General features: G+C 40.0%; 1 protein-coding gene across 1 annotated transcript; it reads right to left on the minus strand.

Annotated features, from left to right (window-relative positions):
- INSL6 (insulin like 6) lies at positions 1–15,299 on the minus strand. Its single transcript, XM_059410146.1, has 2 exons — positions 15,020–15,299; positions 1–338 (listed from the first exon to the last, which is right to left on the minus strand). The coding sequence occupies exons 1-2, from the start codon at positions 15,297–15,299 to the stop codon at positions 1–3; spliced, it is 618 nt and encodes a 205-aa protein (XP_059266129.1).
- Between the last annotated feature and the right edge of the window lie 861 nt (positions 15,300–16,160).

Below are 16,160 nucleotides of genomic sequence, written 5' to 3' on the forward strand. Positions count from 1 at the left end.
TCATGGTACTTGTTTATGTACGTTTTTGTATTTAGTGTATGGAAAGCATGCAATACTGAGTTCTTCTATTGTACATCCTTTAAGACAACACTTTTCTGAAAATCCTCTGCGTTTTCTTTGGGGATGATTCCCCCAAAATACGTTGCTTAAGGTTTTAATTTTGTTTGTGTTAGTCTTCTGAAATTCTGAAATTTCATGAATATATTGATTGTTATCTTGTAATGAGGAAAATTCTCTTGTCTTATCAGGTGGCAAGTTGGCCCTTGTAAGTCTATACTCAGGCAGCGACGACATCTCCAAACTGTTCATCTCTTCTTCCTCAGAGGCAGAAGTAGAGACTGTTGAGAGACAAGAGAAAGAATCCTACTTTATTAAAATCTTCCTTTAGATGAAAATTTCATCATAATACTAGAATACTAAAGTCCATTAATTATTTTTTAAAGATTCATTTATTTGAGAGAGAGAGAGCAAGCACACCCACATGGGGAGGAGTAGAGGAAGAGGGAGAGAATCTGAAGCAGACTCTGTGCTGAGCATGGAACCTGATGCCAGGCTTGATCTCACAGCCCTGAGATGACTGGAGCAGAAACCAAGAGTTGGACGCTCAGCTGACTGAGCCATCCAGGGACCCCTAACGTCTGCTAATTATTAAAAACAAGTAATTAAATAACAAAATGGGTTTCAAAAGCGATATTTATTTTTTAATTTTTAATTTTTAAAAAAGACTTTATTTGTCAGAGAAAGAGAGAGAGAGACCACAAGCAGGGGAGCAGCAGTCAGAGGTAGAGGAAGAAGCAGGCTTCCTGCTGAGCAAGGAGTCTGATGTGGAAGTGATCCTAGGACCCTGGGATCATGACCTGAGCTGAAGACAGACGCTGAACCAACTGAGCCACCCAGGCATCCTGGCAATATATATATTTTAACTAAAAGAGTTGTAAGTAGTGTTTTCCTTTAAAAAAGCTCAGAAATCTTTGCACATTTTTTATGGAAAGACATTTTTTATTGAGATACCATTCATGTGTCATAAAATTCAGTATTTAAAACATACAATTCAGCTGAAAATAAATTAATTAAAAAAAATAAAACATACAGTTCAGTGTTTTTTAGTATATTCACAAGGTTCTGCAATCATCACCACTATCTAATTCCAGAATATTTGTGTCACCCCCAAGAGAAGCCTCATACCCATGAACAGTCGTCATTCCTGTTTCCTTCTTCCTCTAGCCCTGGGCAACCACTGATCTATTTTTCATTCCTAAAGATTTGCCTATTTGGGAAATGAAATCATATCACACACATGTGGCCATTTATGTATGATTTCTTTCACTTATCCACGTTGTAGCATATATCAGCATTTTATTCCTTTTATGACTGAAAAATTTTTCATTGTATGGATATAACCCATTTTGTTAATCCATTTATCGGCTGATGGACATTTGGGTTGTTTCCACATTTTAGCTATTATGAATAGTGCTGCTATGAATATTCACATACAAGTTTTTGTGTGAACATATGTCTGCAATCTTCTTGAGTATTTATCTCATAGTAGAACTGCTGGATCTTTAAGTAAACCACCAAGCTTTTCCAAAATGACTACGTCATTTTGCAGTCCCACCACTGATGTATTAGGATTTGAGTTGCTCCACACCTCATCAACACTTGTATTTTCCATTTTTGATTATGGCCATCCTAGTGGATGGGAGGTGATATCCCACTGCGGTTTTGATTTGCAAATTACCTACTGACAAATGATGTTGAGCATCTTCTTGTGTGTTTATTGTATATCTTCTTTGTATAAATGTCTCTTCACATCCTTTGCCCACTTTTACTTGGGCTACAGTACTCCTCCCTTATCCGCAGTTTCTCTTTTTCTGGTCTCAGTTACAATGCAGTGAACTCTGGTCTGGAAGCAGATGATCTCCCTTCTGACAGAGCATCCAAAGGTCAGTAGTAGCCTACTGCCACATCAGAATGCCTAGTTATTAATCTCACTTTCTCTCAGTACATAGGCCTTTTATTGTTTCACATCACCAAAAGAAGGGTGAGGACAGATAACATATTTTGAGAGACAGAGACCAGACAGAGTTACATTCATGTAACTCTTATTACAGTATATTTATGGTTGTTATATTTTATTATTATAAATATCTTACTGTAACTTATTTATAAGTTAAACTTCATTATAGGTATGCATGCATAGGAAAAACAGCGTATGTAAGGTTTGTTACTATACCAGGTTTCAGGTATCCACCAGGGGTCTTGGCGTATATCCCCTGCAGATAAGGGGGGACAACTGTATTTGTCTTTTTATGCATATTTTATAACAATTTTTTTCATTGTTGAAATATGAAGAGATGATGAAGTGGTGATATGTTCAATGAAATCACTGCTATAATACTGCTCTTAACTCATTCAGAATTACTGGAAAGAAATTAAAATAAATTCAGAAGGTAATTACTTGGAGGCTTTATGGATTTCTATCATTGCCCTTCCCTGTCTACTGTCCCTTCCAGGATGATAAATTTGCCTAGAACCACGCTGTAGAGCCAGACCTTAAAGAGCCTTGTTCTGAACCACAGGATTCTACCCTACAGCCACAGTTGAATAGACTACAGGTTGTTAGTACCTGACCCCAAAGAAATCAATCTACCATGGAGGCCAACACTCCATGCCATTTGAAAACAAGAGTTAGTCCAATCAATGTCCTCTCTCTGAAGTTAGAACTAAGACGTAGTGAGAAACAAAACTGAAAGTGTACCATGAAGCTTGTCATATCAGGCCAAAGTCATTAAGAAATACTGGAGGAGAAGAGAGAAAGAGGGAGAGAGAGAAAAAAGTTGGTTTTTAAAGTTGGTGTGATTCCTCAGGTTTTCCAGAGACTTTCCAAGTCGGCTCCTAGATCTTGTTTCTATGATAACTATCTCCCCCACCACTTTTTCTCAGAGTTATTTAGGTGAATCCCTGTACCTTGTAGTTAGAGTCCTTTTAGAACACTATTCATTCATTTTCTATTTAAAATGCTTAAGCTGAATTATGGAACACTAAAACTTTAGGATAGCTATTAAAGATATTGAATACTAAGTCATCCAAGGCAGATAAATGTGATGAATTAAAGAAGTGTCATAATTCATAATTACAGAGTACAGTGAGGGAAAAAGGAAATTAGGTTGTCCAGGCAAAATTGAAGAAAGAACTTCCTGTTGGGGATGTACCATCCAGGTTCTGTTACTCAAAGGGTAAAAAAAGACAATAAGAAGGAAACTTATTCATGAATGAAGGCAGCTAAAGACTAGTTAATGACAACTAATATGTCTATGTGGGGAGGTAATTTAAAGAGAAACAAGCTCTACTCACCAGAAAATAGAAAAAGTTAAACATGAGTATTTAGATCTATGAATTTGAAAAAGAACAATGGAAAGGACCCAAAGTAGTAAGAAGGAAAGAAATCAGTGAAATACAGAACCAAAACACTATAAATGTTTAGAAACCCAAACTTGGTTCTTTAAAAGGATTAATAAAATAGATACAACCCTAACCAGATTAATGAAGAAAGAAAAGATGAAAATGAACAGAAGAGTAACAACAGAACAGATACAACAGAGTATATAAAATAAATGAATATTATGAAAGTTACATATTTAAAAATCAAAATGAAATGGATTAATAGAAATGGATTAATAGAAAAATACAAAATGCCATAATTGGCACAGAAAATTTAAAAAGATTAACACAGATGATTTTAAAGGTAGGTTCTATGTGCTTTTCAAGAACAGTAAGTTCTAATCATATACAGGTTGTTCCAGGAAAAGAGGAAAAGTTGCTCAGCATATTTTATGAATCTAGTATATTCTTCATCCCCAAATTAGGTAAGAACAATGTGATTTTAAAAAAAAAAAGAAAAAAGAAAAACCCTCGTGAGCCCACTTATGTTTGTTTGGAAGTCCTAAAAAAATATTAATTAACTGAATCCACAAACATATGTTACAAATATATTAAAGCATTCATTCCAAAAAATGCAAGGATAGGTCAAGATCCCCAAATCTATCAGTGCAATTTACCACATGATTAGATTCCCGTACTCACTCTCAATTGGTTTTGCTTTCTACTTGGTAAGAAAATGAAAGCTATCATCAGAGAACTTGCATTTGGTCCCTTCACCATTTTTTTTTTTTAACCTCATCTTTTAACTTCTGTACCCATACATTCTGCCTTCCTAACTACTTACATATGTGAACTATTCACTCTAAAGCCAGTTCCTCCATTTAGGGACCATATCCTCATACTCCAAGGAATCACTCCAGCAGTGCTCCCCTATACCCTCATCATCAACTCTTCACTTCAATAAGCAAAAAAATGTTATTTCTCCCGCTTTAAAAAAAGCCAAAATCACTTCTCTTGGCCCTGCTTACCTTGCCAGTTATCATCCTGCTTGCTTTCTCCCTCTGCAGCAAAACTCCGTAGTTTTCTTTCTTTCTTTTTTTTTTTTCCCTAAGATTTTATTTATTTGTTAGAGAGAGAGAGAGACAGAGCGCAAGCACAGGCAGACAGAGTGGCAAGCTAGAGGCAGAGGGGGAAGCAGGCTCCCTGCCAAGCAGAGAGCCCGATGTGGGACTCAATCCCAGGACGCTGGGATCATGACCTGAGCCGAAGGCAGCTGCTTAACCAACTGAGCCACCCAGGCGCCCCCTTCGTAGTTTTCTATTACTGTTTAATCCCTCTTCTCTCATTCCACCTTAAGCCCTCTCCAGCCGGACATTTGTTCCATCACTGCACCAAAACTTCTCTTTTCAAGGTCATGGATGATCTCTATATTACTAAATTCAACAGCCCATGCTCATCTCATCTGACTCATCAAAAATATTCCTTCTTGATACACTTATTGAACTTCATTTCCAGGACACCACATTCTACCCACCTATATGTTCCTCTTTTATCTTCTTTGTAAATACTTCCTCCAACTGTTTAATGTTGGTGTTTCCCAGGGCTCAGTCCTTGGCACTCCTCTCTCTGTACACTTCTCTTGGTGATCTCATCCAGTCTTAGGCTCTGAGAATCACCTATACACCTATGACTCCTAAATTCCTATCTTCAAGTGACGTCATTTCCATAATCCAGATGTACATTTATATCCTACGTCCTACTCATTGTCTCCACTTCAGTGTCTCAAACGCAACATGTTCATAACGCCATCTTATCAAACTCCAAACTGCCCCAAACTGAGCTGCCAATATTGCCTTCAGACCTCTTCCACCTGAGGCCTTTCCTATCTCAGTTGATAGAAACCTTAGCCTTCCAGATGTCTGAAGCAAAAACTTGGGGATCGCATTAAAAAAAATATATTAGAATCACCCTTGAGTTCTTTTTTCTCATATTTCACATAAAATCTGCCCAAATATATCTGGAATAAAACAATGTCCACTCCCTCCACTGGTCCCATCTCATCTAGCTGCTATCACCTGTAATACCACACGCCCAGAGGAAGACTCTGCTTCTGCTCTTGGCTCCCGACAGCTTGTCCTCGAGGCAGCAGCCAGAGTGATCCCTTTAAAATGTCAATTAATGTCACTCCCCTGCTCCAAAGTCTGTAATGATTTCACCACTCAGAGTAAAGCCAAAATCCTTACAATGGTCTAAACGTTTCACTAGGCCTGCCTGTTACCTCTCTCTCTGCCCCAGTCACACTAGCCTCCTTGCTGTTCCCTGTGTAAAAAGGGCCAAAATGTATTTGCTCTGCTCATTCCTCTGCCTCAACACTCTTTCCCCAGGTATCTTTGGCTGATTCCTTTATCTCCTCCGTTCTCAAACTTCACTTTTTCAACGAGGCCTACCTTGACTACACTATTTAATCCTATATCCCACCGTCCAGCCCCTGAACTCTTGATCTCCCTTATCTTGTTTCATTCCTTTTTTATGACCCTTATTACCTTCAAACATTTATTATCACTTCCTATGCAAACTCCTTGAGGCCAGACATCTTTGCTTTGTTCACTGATAAATCCCAAGGGTTTATAACAGTGGCTGGAACTTAGCAAGTACCCAATAACTATTTGGTGACTTAATCAATAAAAGAGACATATACAAAAATATACCCCCAAAAAAACCTTTAATAAAGTTTAGCCCTACTTATAATGATTAAAAAAATAGCAAGCTCCCTTATCATGGTGAAAGTTATGTAGCACAAACCTACAAATTTTATACCTAACGGAGAAATTTAAATGTATTCCCCTTTAAAATTGGGAACATGACAAGATATCCCACTATCACTACTACTTAACAGCGCTAGAGGACCTGGCTAATGTTATAAGAAGGAAGACGACTGGTGAGAGGTGAGAAAGGGAGAACAAAGCTATCATTTGCAAAGGATAGACAAATCCGTAGAACAAACTATTAAACCATTAAGATAATTTGGCATGATTACTGGATAAAGATCAACCTGTAAAAATCAAACTCATTTCTCTAACCAAAATCACTAACAAAAATATAATTAGCGAGTATTTACAATATCAAAAATAAATATTAAACATTAACTTAATAAAAAATGTAGAAAGTCTCCACTAAGAAAACTTTAAAATTCTAATATGAAAACATTCCATGCTCCATGAATTTAGTTTGTAATTGCTTTATATTAAAAAGATGTAAATCCTCTTCAAATTAATCTATATAATCCATGCATCTCCATTAAAATTGCAGATGGATTTTTATTTTATTTTTTCATGATATTGTGCTCACCACAAGTGTAGCTAGTATCTGTCACCATACGATGCTATCATGCCATTGACTCTATTCCCTATGCTCTTTTGGTCCCATGACTTAGTCATTACATAACTGGAAGCCTGAATCTCCTACTCCCCTTCACCGATTGGCCATCCCCTCCATCTTCCTTTTCTCTGGAAACCATCAGTGTTCTCTGCATTTATAGGTCTGATTTCACTTTTTGTTTGTTTGTTTATTTGTTTGTTTTTTTAGATTCTACATACAAGTGGAATAATTTGGTATTTATCTTTCTCAATATGACTTATTTCACTCAGCATCATACTCTGCAGGTCTATCCATGTTATCACAAATGGCAAGATGGCATCCTTTTTATGGTTGCATAATATTCCTCTGTGTGTGTGTGTGTGTACCACCTCTTCTGTATCCATTCATCTATCAATGGACATGAGTTGCTTCCATTTCTTGACTATTGTAGATAATGCTGCAATAACACAGGGGTACCTCTATCTTTTTGAGTTATTTTTTTGTTTTCTTTGGGTAAATACCCAGAAGTAGAAATACTGGATCATATAATAGTCCTATTTTTAATTTTTTGAGGAGCCTCCATACTGTTTTTCATAGTGGCTGCACCAATTTACATTCCTACCAATAGTGCATAAGAGTTCCTTTTTCTCCACATCCTCACCATTACTAATTTCTCATGTTTTTCATTTTAGCTATTCTGATAGGTATGAGGTGATACCATATTGTGTGTGTCTTTTTAAAATTAAATTAATTTTTTTTCAGTGATCCAAAATTCATTGTTTATGCACCACACCCAGTGCTCCATGCAATATGTGCCCTCCTTAATACCCAACACTGGGCTCACCCAAACCCCCACCTCTCTCCCCTCCAAAACCTTCAGTTTGTTTCTCAGAGTCCACAGTCTCTCATGCTTCATCTCTGCCTCCGATTTCCCCCAACTTACTTCTCCTCTTCCATCTCCCAATGTCTTCCTGTTATTCCACCACAAGTAAGTGAAACCAAATGATAATTGACTCTCTCTGCTTGACTTATTTCACTCAGCATAATCTCTTCCAGTCCTGTCCATGTTGCTACAAAAGTTGGGTATTCGTCCTTTCTGAAGGACGCATAATACTCCATTGTAATATATGGACCACATCTTCTTTATCCATTTGTCCGCTAAAGGGCATCTTGGTTCTTTCCACAGTTTGGTGACTGTAGCCATTGCTATTATGAACATTAGGGTACAAATGGCCCTTCTTTTCACCACATCTGTATCTTAGGGGTAAATACCCAGTAGAGCAATTGCAGGGTCATAGGTTGGCTCTATTTTTTATTTTTTTGAGGAATCTCCACACTGTTTTCCAAAGTGGCTGCACCAACTTGCATTCCCACAAACAGTGTAAGAATGTTCCCCTTTCTCCACATCCTCTCCAACACTTGTTAACTTTTTTGTTGATTTTGACCATTCTAACTGGTGTAAGGTGGTATCTCAATGTGATTTTTATTTGAATCTCCCTGTTGGCTAAAGATGATGAACATTTTTTCAGACATATAGTGATTTTGATCTACATGTTCCTGATGATTAGTGATGTTGAGCATATTCTGATGTGTCTGTTAGCCATCTGTATGTCTTCTATGGGAAAATATCTATTCAGGTCCTCTGGTTATTTTTAAGTTGGATTGTTTGTTTGTTTGGTGTTGAGTTGTATATGTTCTTTTTATATTTTGAATATTACCCCCTTATTAGATATGTTATTTGCAAACATCTTCCCCCACTCAATAGGTTGCTCTTTTGTTTCGTTGATGGATTCCTTTGCTGTGAAAAGCCTTTTATTTTAGTGAAGTCCCAATAGTTTATTTTTGCTTTTGTTTCTCTTGCCTTATGAACCATATTTAGAAAAATGTTCCTATGACTGATATCAAGGAAATTACTGCCTGTGTTCTCTTCTGGGAGTTTTAAGGTTTCAGGTCTCACATTTAGGTCTTTAATCCATCTTGAATTTATTTCTGTCTATGGAGTAAGAAAGTGGTCCAGTTTCATTCTTTTGCGTGTAGCTGTTCAGGTTTCTCAGTACAATTTACTTAGAGACTATCTTTTCCCCATAGCATATTCTTGCCTCCTTTTTCACAGATTAACCATATAAGTGTGGGTTTATTTATGGCTTTTCTAGCTTGTTCTATTGATATATGTGTCAATATATTGATATTTTTGTGCCAGTATCACACTGTTTTGATTACTATACTTTTGTAGTAATCTTGAAATCTGAAATTGTAATACATCCTACTTTATTCTTCTTTCTTAAGTTTGCTTTGGCTATTTAGGCATTTATTTTTGTGTGTGTGGTTCCACACAAATTTTAGTATTATTTGTTCTAGTTGAGTGAAATTGTTGTTGGCATTTTGATAGGAATTGCATTGAATCTGTAGGTTGCTTTGTGGAGGATAGACATTTTAACGATATGAACTTTTCCAATCCATGAGCATGGCATATCTTTCCATTTGTGTCATCTTCAATGTTTTTTTGTTGTTCTTGTTTCTTTGTTTTGTTTTTTTTAAGATTTTATTTATTCATTTGACAGAGAGAGTGAGAGAGCAAAGGCAGGGGGAGGGTGAGAGGGGGAGGCAGGCTCTCTGTTGAGCTGGGAGCCCAACATGGGGCTTGAGTCCTAGGATAGAGCCCTGCAATGGGCTCGCTGCACAGAATCTGCTTCTCTTTCTCCCTTTGCCCCTCCCCACCACTTATACTTCCTTTCTCTCAAATAAATAAAATCTTTTTAAAAAGATTGGTGATATGCCCATCTAAAAATTATATCCTAGAGAGTCATAACATTAAAAACAGTATAGTAATTGTACAAGGTCAAACAAAAGACCAATTAAATAGAATGGGAAACTCAAACAATAAACAATATCGTAAAAAATATCATTTAGAAGATGGTGTTTATAAAACTAGCTCCTTTTGTAGAGAAAAATAAGACTTGTGGAAAAAATTGAGATAGTAATCCTAGCCAGAACAGACCAAAGTGGTCTCCAGAATCAAGAACCTAACGTGAAAAGTAAATCTATAAAGTTAACAGAGGGAAGAAAAGGACCTCTAAAATGAAATTTCAGAAGTATGAAAAATAAGGCAAAATGCTTATTGTCTAATTATATAAAATTAAGGCTTTCTTAAACAATACCAATAGATGACAGAATAGGAGACTATATTGCAATATCTAAAGCCAACAACTATTGTTTTGTTTTGTTTTGTTTTTTTGACACAGAGAAAGAGAGAGATATTACAAGTAGGCGGAGAGGAAGACAGAGAGAGGGAGAAGGAGGTTCCCTGCTGAGCAGAGAGCCCAATGTAGGGCTCAATCCCAGGACCCTGGGATCGTGACCTGAGCCAAAGGCAGACGCTTAACCCACTGAGCCACCCAGGCACCCCTAAAGCCAACAACTATTGTAATGGTACAATAACTCCTACACATCAACCGGAAAATGACCAGTCTAATGAAAATTATAAACAGAAAACTTTCAGAAAAAAATCGTACAAAAGGCTAATTTATATATGAAGATGTGCTCACATCCAGAGTAAGTTAAAACAAAAATAAGATGCCATTTCATTCTATCATACTGACGAAAGTTACAAATCATACAATGCTAATTGTTGGCATGGATATGAGAATACAGGAATCCACATGTATTCGCAACCTGACACATCTCAAGCAAAGCATACATCTGTTTTATTACATAGAAATTTTACTCATGGGTATAGATCTCTGAGAAATGTCCACACAGGTCCTTACTGGAGCACATATGATGATTTTCACTGTGGTGTTAGTGGCAGGGAGTTGGAGGCTATGCAAGTTAGGTGTTCACTGCTGAGAGGGTAAGTAAAATGTGGGGAATGTATATGAATTTTGTGGAGCAGTTTGAAGCAATGTCCACAAAGCAACCATAAAAGATAGATCTTAACTGCCATTTACATATAATTTAAGGGCACCTTAGTGGCCCAGTCAGTTGGGTATCCAACTCCTGATTTCTGCTCATGATCTCAGGGTCATCAGATTAAATGGCGCATCAGGCTCCGCACTCAGTGGGGAGTCTTCTCCAGATTCTCTCTCTCCCTCTTCCTCTGCCCCTCCCCCCACTCACGTGGGCTCTATTGCTCTCTCTTGCGCGCTCTAAAAAATAAATCTGAAAAATAATACCATTTATGTATATTTTAAAAATAAATGAGCAGGAAACAATGCACAATTTGCAAAAACATATACAACTAAAATCACAAACTAAACACTTTGGAATGGTTACCTATGGGAGGAGGAGAACAGGAGTGGAGAAAGGAGATATATGGAGACTTATCATCTTTTTTTCTTTTTTTAAAAGATTTTATTTGAGAGGCGCCTGGGTGGCTCAGTGGGATAAAGCCTCTGCCTTCGGCTCGGGTCATGATCCCAGGGTCCTGGGATAGAGCCCCGCATCGCATTGCACTCTCTGCTCGGTGGGGAGCCTGCTTCCTCCTCTCTCTCTCTGCCTGCCTCTCTGCCTACTTGTGATCTCTGTCTGTCTGTCAAATAAATAAAATCTTTTAAAAAAATGAAAGATTTTATTTGAGAGAGAGAGAGTGAGCGAGCATGCACAAATGGGTGGGAGAGGCAGAGGGAAAGGGAAAAGCAGACTCCCCCTCGGGCAGAGGGAATGGACTGGACTGGACTCAGTGAGGGCCTCAATCCCAGGACCTTGAGAAAATGACCTGAGCCAATGGCAGATGCTTCACAACTGATTATCCAGGGACCCCCAAGACTAATCATCGTCTAACACACTGTGCAATGTATTTATGCTTACTGTCCACCTTCACTATTATGTAAGCTTCATAAGAGCAGGAGTCTTCACAGCTATCTGAGTAAAACTCTTCACTCTTATATCCCAAGTACCAAGAAAAATACCCCGCATGTGATAGGCAATCAAATTTTGCTAAATTAATATATAAAGAAGGGGGACTTGCTTAACCCATTTGTGATAAGACATCTAAAAAACAAGAAAACATGTATAGGGGAATATGACCAATCCAGCTGGAATAGGGGTTATGGATTATAAAGCATTAATGCATTAATGATTTCACCTGGCTCTAAGAGCTAGGAAGTACCACATCAGCTAGAATTTAGCAATATGGTGGGGTAGGTCTTAGAGACATGGCCCCTACCCTCAAGGATCCACTATCAAGAAGTACACAATTTCAGCGTCAAGTTATGTATGAGTAGTTCTGAAAAAAAGCATTTTTAAATATGAGTACACTAAATTTTCTTTACCTGTGTCATACTCAAATAGATCATCAGAAAATTAAAATTGTTGGTAATTGACTTGATTGAACATAGAAATGCATCCTGCTAGTACAGCCTAGTAAAAGTTAACTTTTCAGCCACATTCAAATGAAAATGAATGGCATAATTATATATTCTATATTGAGAACACATACCTCTTCTCTATAACTTCTCATTGTTCATTGGAAATTAGCAGGATATATTGAATGTCCTCTTTCCTTATAGGTCAATAATTTTTTTACAAATTGAATTTTTAAAAGATTTTATTTATTTAAGAGAGAGAGAGTATAGGCAGGGGGGGAGGGCAGAGGGACAGGGAGAAGCAGACTCCCCACTGAAGCAGGGCTCAATCTCAGAACCAGAGATCATTACATGAGCCAAATCAGACACTTAACTGACTGAGCCACCCAGGCACCCCTAAATTTTAAAAAAATTATCACAAATACATATTAATAACTTAAATCCATTTTTCATTCTTCTACACATTGTAAAACAACTATGGCTTTATGGCCCCATGACATTTCCACTATAGAAACTTGTCCTTAACATAGTAGCCATAGTAACATGTTTCATTGGTATGCCAATTCTATGATGCTATAAGCTACATTTTTATTTCCTACAAATCTTCTTTCATTGCAGTTTCCTCTTCATTGAACTAATGACATTTCTTCAGGGAAGTGTGAATAACACCTAAAACAAAGGGGTCATTACTCAGCTCTGAGTTTCAGTATATGTGCTACTGAAACAAGCACAGCTCTGAGTTTTAAAGTTGACTCAAAAAAATTAATAGTCTCCAGAGCAGGCTTTGTTGAGAAGCGGGATTCCAAACTCTTTTTTTTTTTTTTTTTTTTTTTTTTTTACTATTCCTCCTGTCTTCCTGGAGATGTTTTATTTTCTTTTTCCTTTTTAATTTTTTATTTTTAATAAACATATATTTTTATCCCCCGGGGTACAGGTATGTGAATCACCAGGTTTACACACTTCACAGCACTCACCATTCCAAGCTCTTTTTAAATAACAGACTCAAGCTTGGATGTCAGAGTGTAAAATTTTGATATGGTAGAGGTAGTGACAGCAGCATCAGCTATCTCTGGGAGCTTGCCAACATGTAGGTGCTCAGGACCCCACCCACTGAATAAGAACCTGTACATTAACAATATTCCCCAGGTGAATCATATGCACATTAAAGTGGGAGAATCACTGAATTAATGTACTAGTGGAAAACTGGGGGAGAGTCACTTCTTCCATTATAAGAGGAAAACAAAGTGTGTTTATATGTAGGTAGGTTTTATGGTAGAAAACAATCAAGAATCAGTCTGATGGTTTCTATTATTTGTCTTTCAAAGTTTTCATCCCTTTAGCAACAATAGGAAGAATGGAATAAGTCCCATTCATTCATTTAATAAGTTAAAATGAGTGCCCATAATGTGGGAGGCAATTTTAGTCTTCCAGTCATCTAAACCTGGGTGGGTTTTGGTGCGTTTTTGGCACTCCTTTCCTTAATTTTAAAAATCTTGCCTTTTGCAAAATATGTCCAAATCAAATTAAATTAATTGAATGACTTTAAATGCAATAATTTCAATGACACTGTGCTGGGGACAGCCTGTAGATAAAGTGCATTTTAAAATGACAAATAAGGGGCACGTGGGTGGCTCAGTGGGTTAAAGCCTCTGCCTTCAGCTCAGGTCATGATCCCAGGGTCCTGGGATGGAGCCCCACATGGGGCTCTCTGCTCAGCAGGGAGCCTGCTTTCTCCCCGCCTAACCACCCCCCCCCTCTCTGCCTACCTGTGATCGCTGTCTGTCAAATAAATAAATAAAATCTTTTAAAAAAAATAAAATGAAAAACCATATTGGTACTAAAATGTAAATACATAATTAGAAGATAACAGCGAATTTGAAATAGCAATATTCTTCCTAAAGACTACTTAAAAGCATTAAGTATACATTTAATATATATTATGCAACATACCGTGTGCTAGATCCTCTGCTAGGCATTTCACATAAAAACATGTATGAAATAATCTCTAGAAAATGATCTGATATACACGCCTGGCCTTAAGGGAGAGGGCTGGTGCCCAGTCACACAGGCCCAGTGCTAGGGAGGACCTTGCATTTTATTTAATGCTGTACTGTCATAGTCTTGAAATTCCCCAAATTTTATCTTGTAAAGGTGAAGTGTTAAGAACATGAAATCTGAGGAGAGAAGGGACAGTGTGTGAGCAGAGGAGAAACACACCAAAAAAGGGGGGGGGAGGGGGCTTTATATTTTAGTACCTTCATTGGCCCTTCCCTGCTTTTGAAAAAGGGGCCCTGCATTTTATTCTGCACTGGGCTGGCCCACTTATGTGGCTGGTCCTGATGACCGCCAGCTAGGTCTATGTGTAGCTATTGTGGTCGACGGAGAATGGAGTCAGCACCTATGAAAGGGTCAGTGACGACTTCAGACGAGAAATGAAACCTCAGAGGCTCTGAAGGACAAAGTGGGTTTTGTCAGGTGACAAGTGTACTCCAGAAACGGAAAGCCAAGGAAGCAGCAGCATTCTTACAGAAACGTATAGATGTGTATGTGTACACTTATTTCCTCTAAGTTAAAAAAAAAAAAAAAAAAAAAAAAAGCTTCCTTGGGGCGCCTGGGTGGCTCAGTGGGTTAAGCCGCTGCCTTCGGCTCAGGTCATGATCTCAGGGTCCTGGGATCGAGTCCCGCATCGGGCTCTCTGCTCTGCAGGGAGCCTGCCTCCCCCTCTCTCTCTCTCTCTGCCTGCCTCTCTGCCTACTTGTGATCTCTCTCTGTCAAATAAATAAATAAAATCTTAAAAAAAAAAAAAAAGCTTCCTTGAGGTTTTGCATACCTGCGATATATTGGCTTATACAAATGTTCACTTATCTGTGTCTTCGGCACAAATTCCATTGCCCGGGGAAGCTCACCACCTGGCAGAGCCCACTTGGGGAAGAGACAGCACAAGGATGCGCAAACATACCCTCGGTTTCCGGTTTTACCTGGGTTCGTGCCTCTCGCCCAAGCCGGGAAAGTGGTTTGGGAGCTTTCTGACCGGTCGGGGATGAAGGTTTCGATCTCGTTGTCCTGGGGAAACAGGGGCGGCGGGGGGGGTTCCTCCTCGAAGTAGCTCCAGTTGACATTGCCGCAGAGTTCTACTATTTCCTTCAGGAGGTGCCTGCCGCACAGCCTCCTAGCTCTGCTGATTTCGCTCAGCTCCCGGGAGAACCCGACTAACAGGAGCCCCAGCCACAGCAGACACACGCAGAGGAGCCGCGGCATCCCTGGACCCCCGCCGCCAGGTCGGCCGCGCGGTCTAACTGCCGCGGACCCCGCACCTCGCGGCACCCGCGCCCGCGCCCGCCCGCTCCGAGGAGCCGCGCACGCGCACCTGGCGGTCTGGCGAGCGCGTGCGGACCTCGCGAGAACGCCGAGGCGCGAGGCGGGAGGCGCGAGGTGCGAGATGGCGGTGAGCCGGCTTCTGGCGCTTCCCCGGGCCCTCAGAGCATGGTAGGTCGCGTTCTTTAGTTCTTAAAATCCTTCATTCGTTTTCTTTGCCCGCCTCCTTACATCCGCGACCCCTGCGGCCCTCGTTAATCGGTAAAATGCTACCCGCGGAGTGCATTTCCCGCCCTTTTGCCTGGTTGGTAACGGGGCGTCGCTTCCTCAGACGCAGCTTCTCTCTCTCTGTCTCTCACAGCTTCCCTCGTGGTGTACCTCGCGGGGTGTTTGTTCCCGTTGGTTCGTGTGCTTGTTTGACAACCTCTTCCCGGCCCCTCGAGTCCCGAAGCACCCCGCAGGCACGGCCGGCCGGTGTTTGCTTCCCAGGGCAGCTCGGGGCCCCGGCGCGCGGTCCGCTTGGGAAGGGCTGGAGCCTGGACGCACCTGGAACGTGCGCTCCTCAGCCCGGTTCACGGCGCGCTCGGGAGATCCCGCGCCCTCCTCGGGGAGAAATGGGCCGGAGCCTCGGCCTCGAGACCCGGGCAGTAGCGGGCATGCTGACCTGCGGCCGTCGGCGGTAGAGGGGACAGGACTGTCTGTCACTAGCTTGTGACAGCGACCCCGCGGGGTTTGCTTCTGAGGATCCCAGTGTTTTGCTAAACCAGGGGGGTAAGAGATGAGGACGTGCCCCGCGCTGGGGGC

This window comes from Mustela nigripes, chromosome 9 (assembly GCF_022355385.1).
Source record: "Mustela nigripes isolate SB6536 chromosome 9, MUSNIG.SB6536, whole genome shotgun sequence".
Classification (NCBI taxonomy): Eukaryota; Metazoa; Chordata; class Mammalia; order Carnivora; family Mustelidae; genus Mustela; species Mustela nigripes.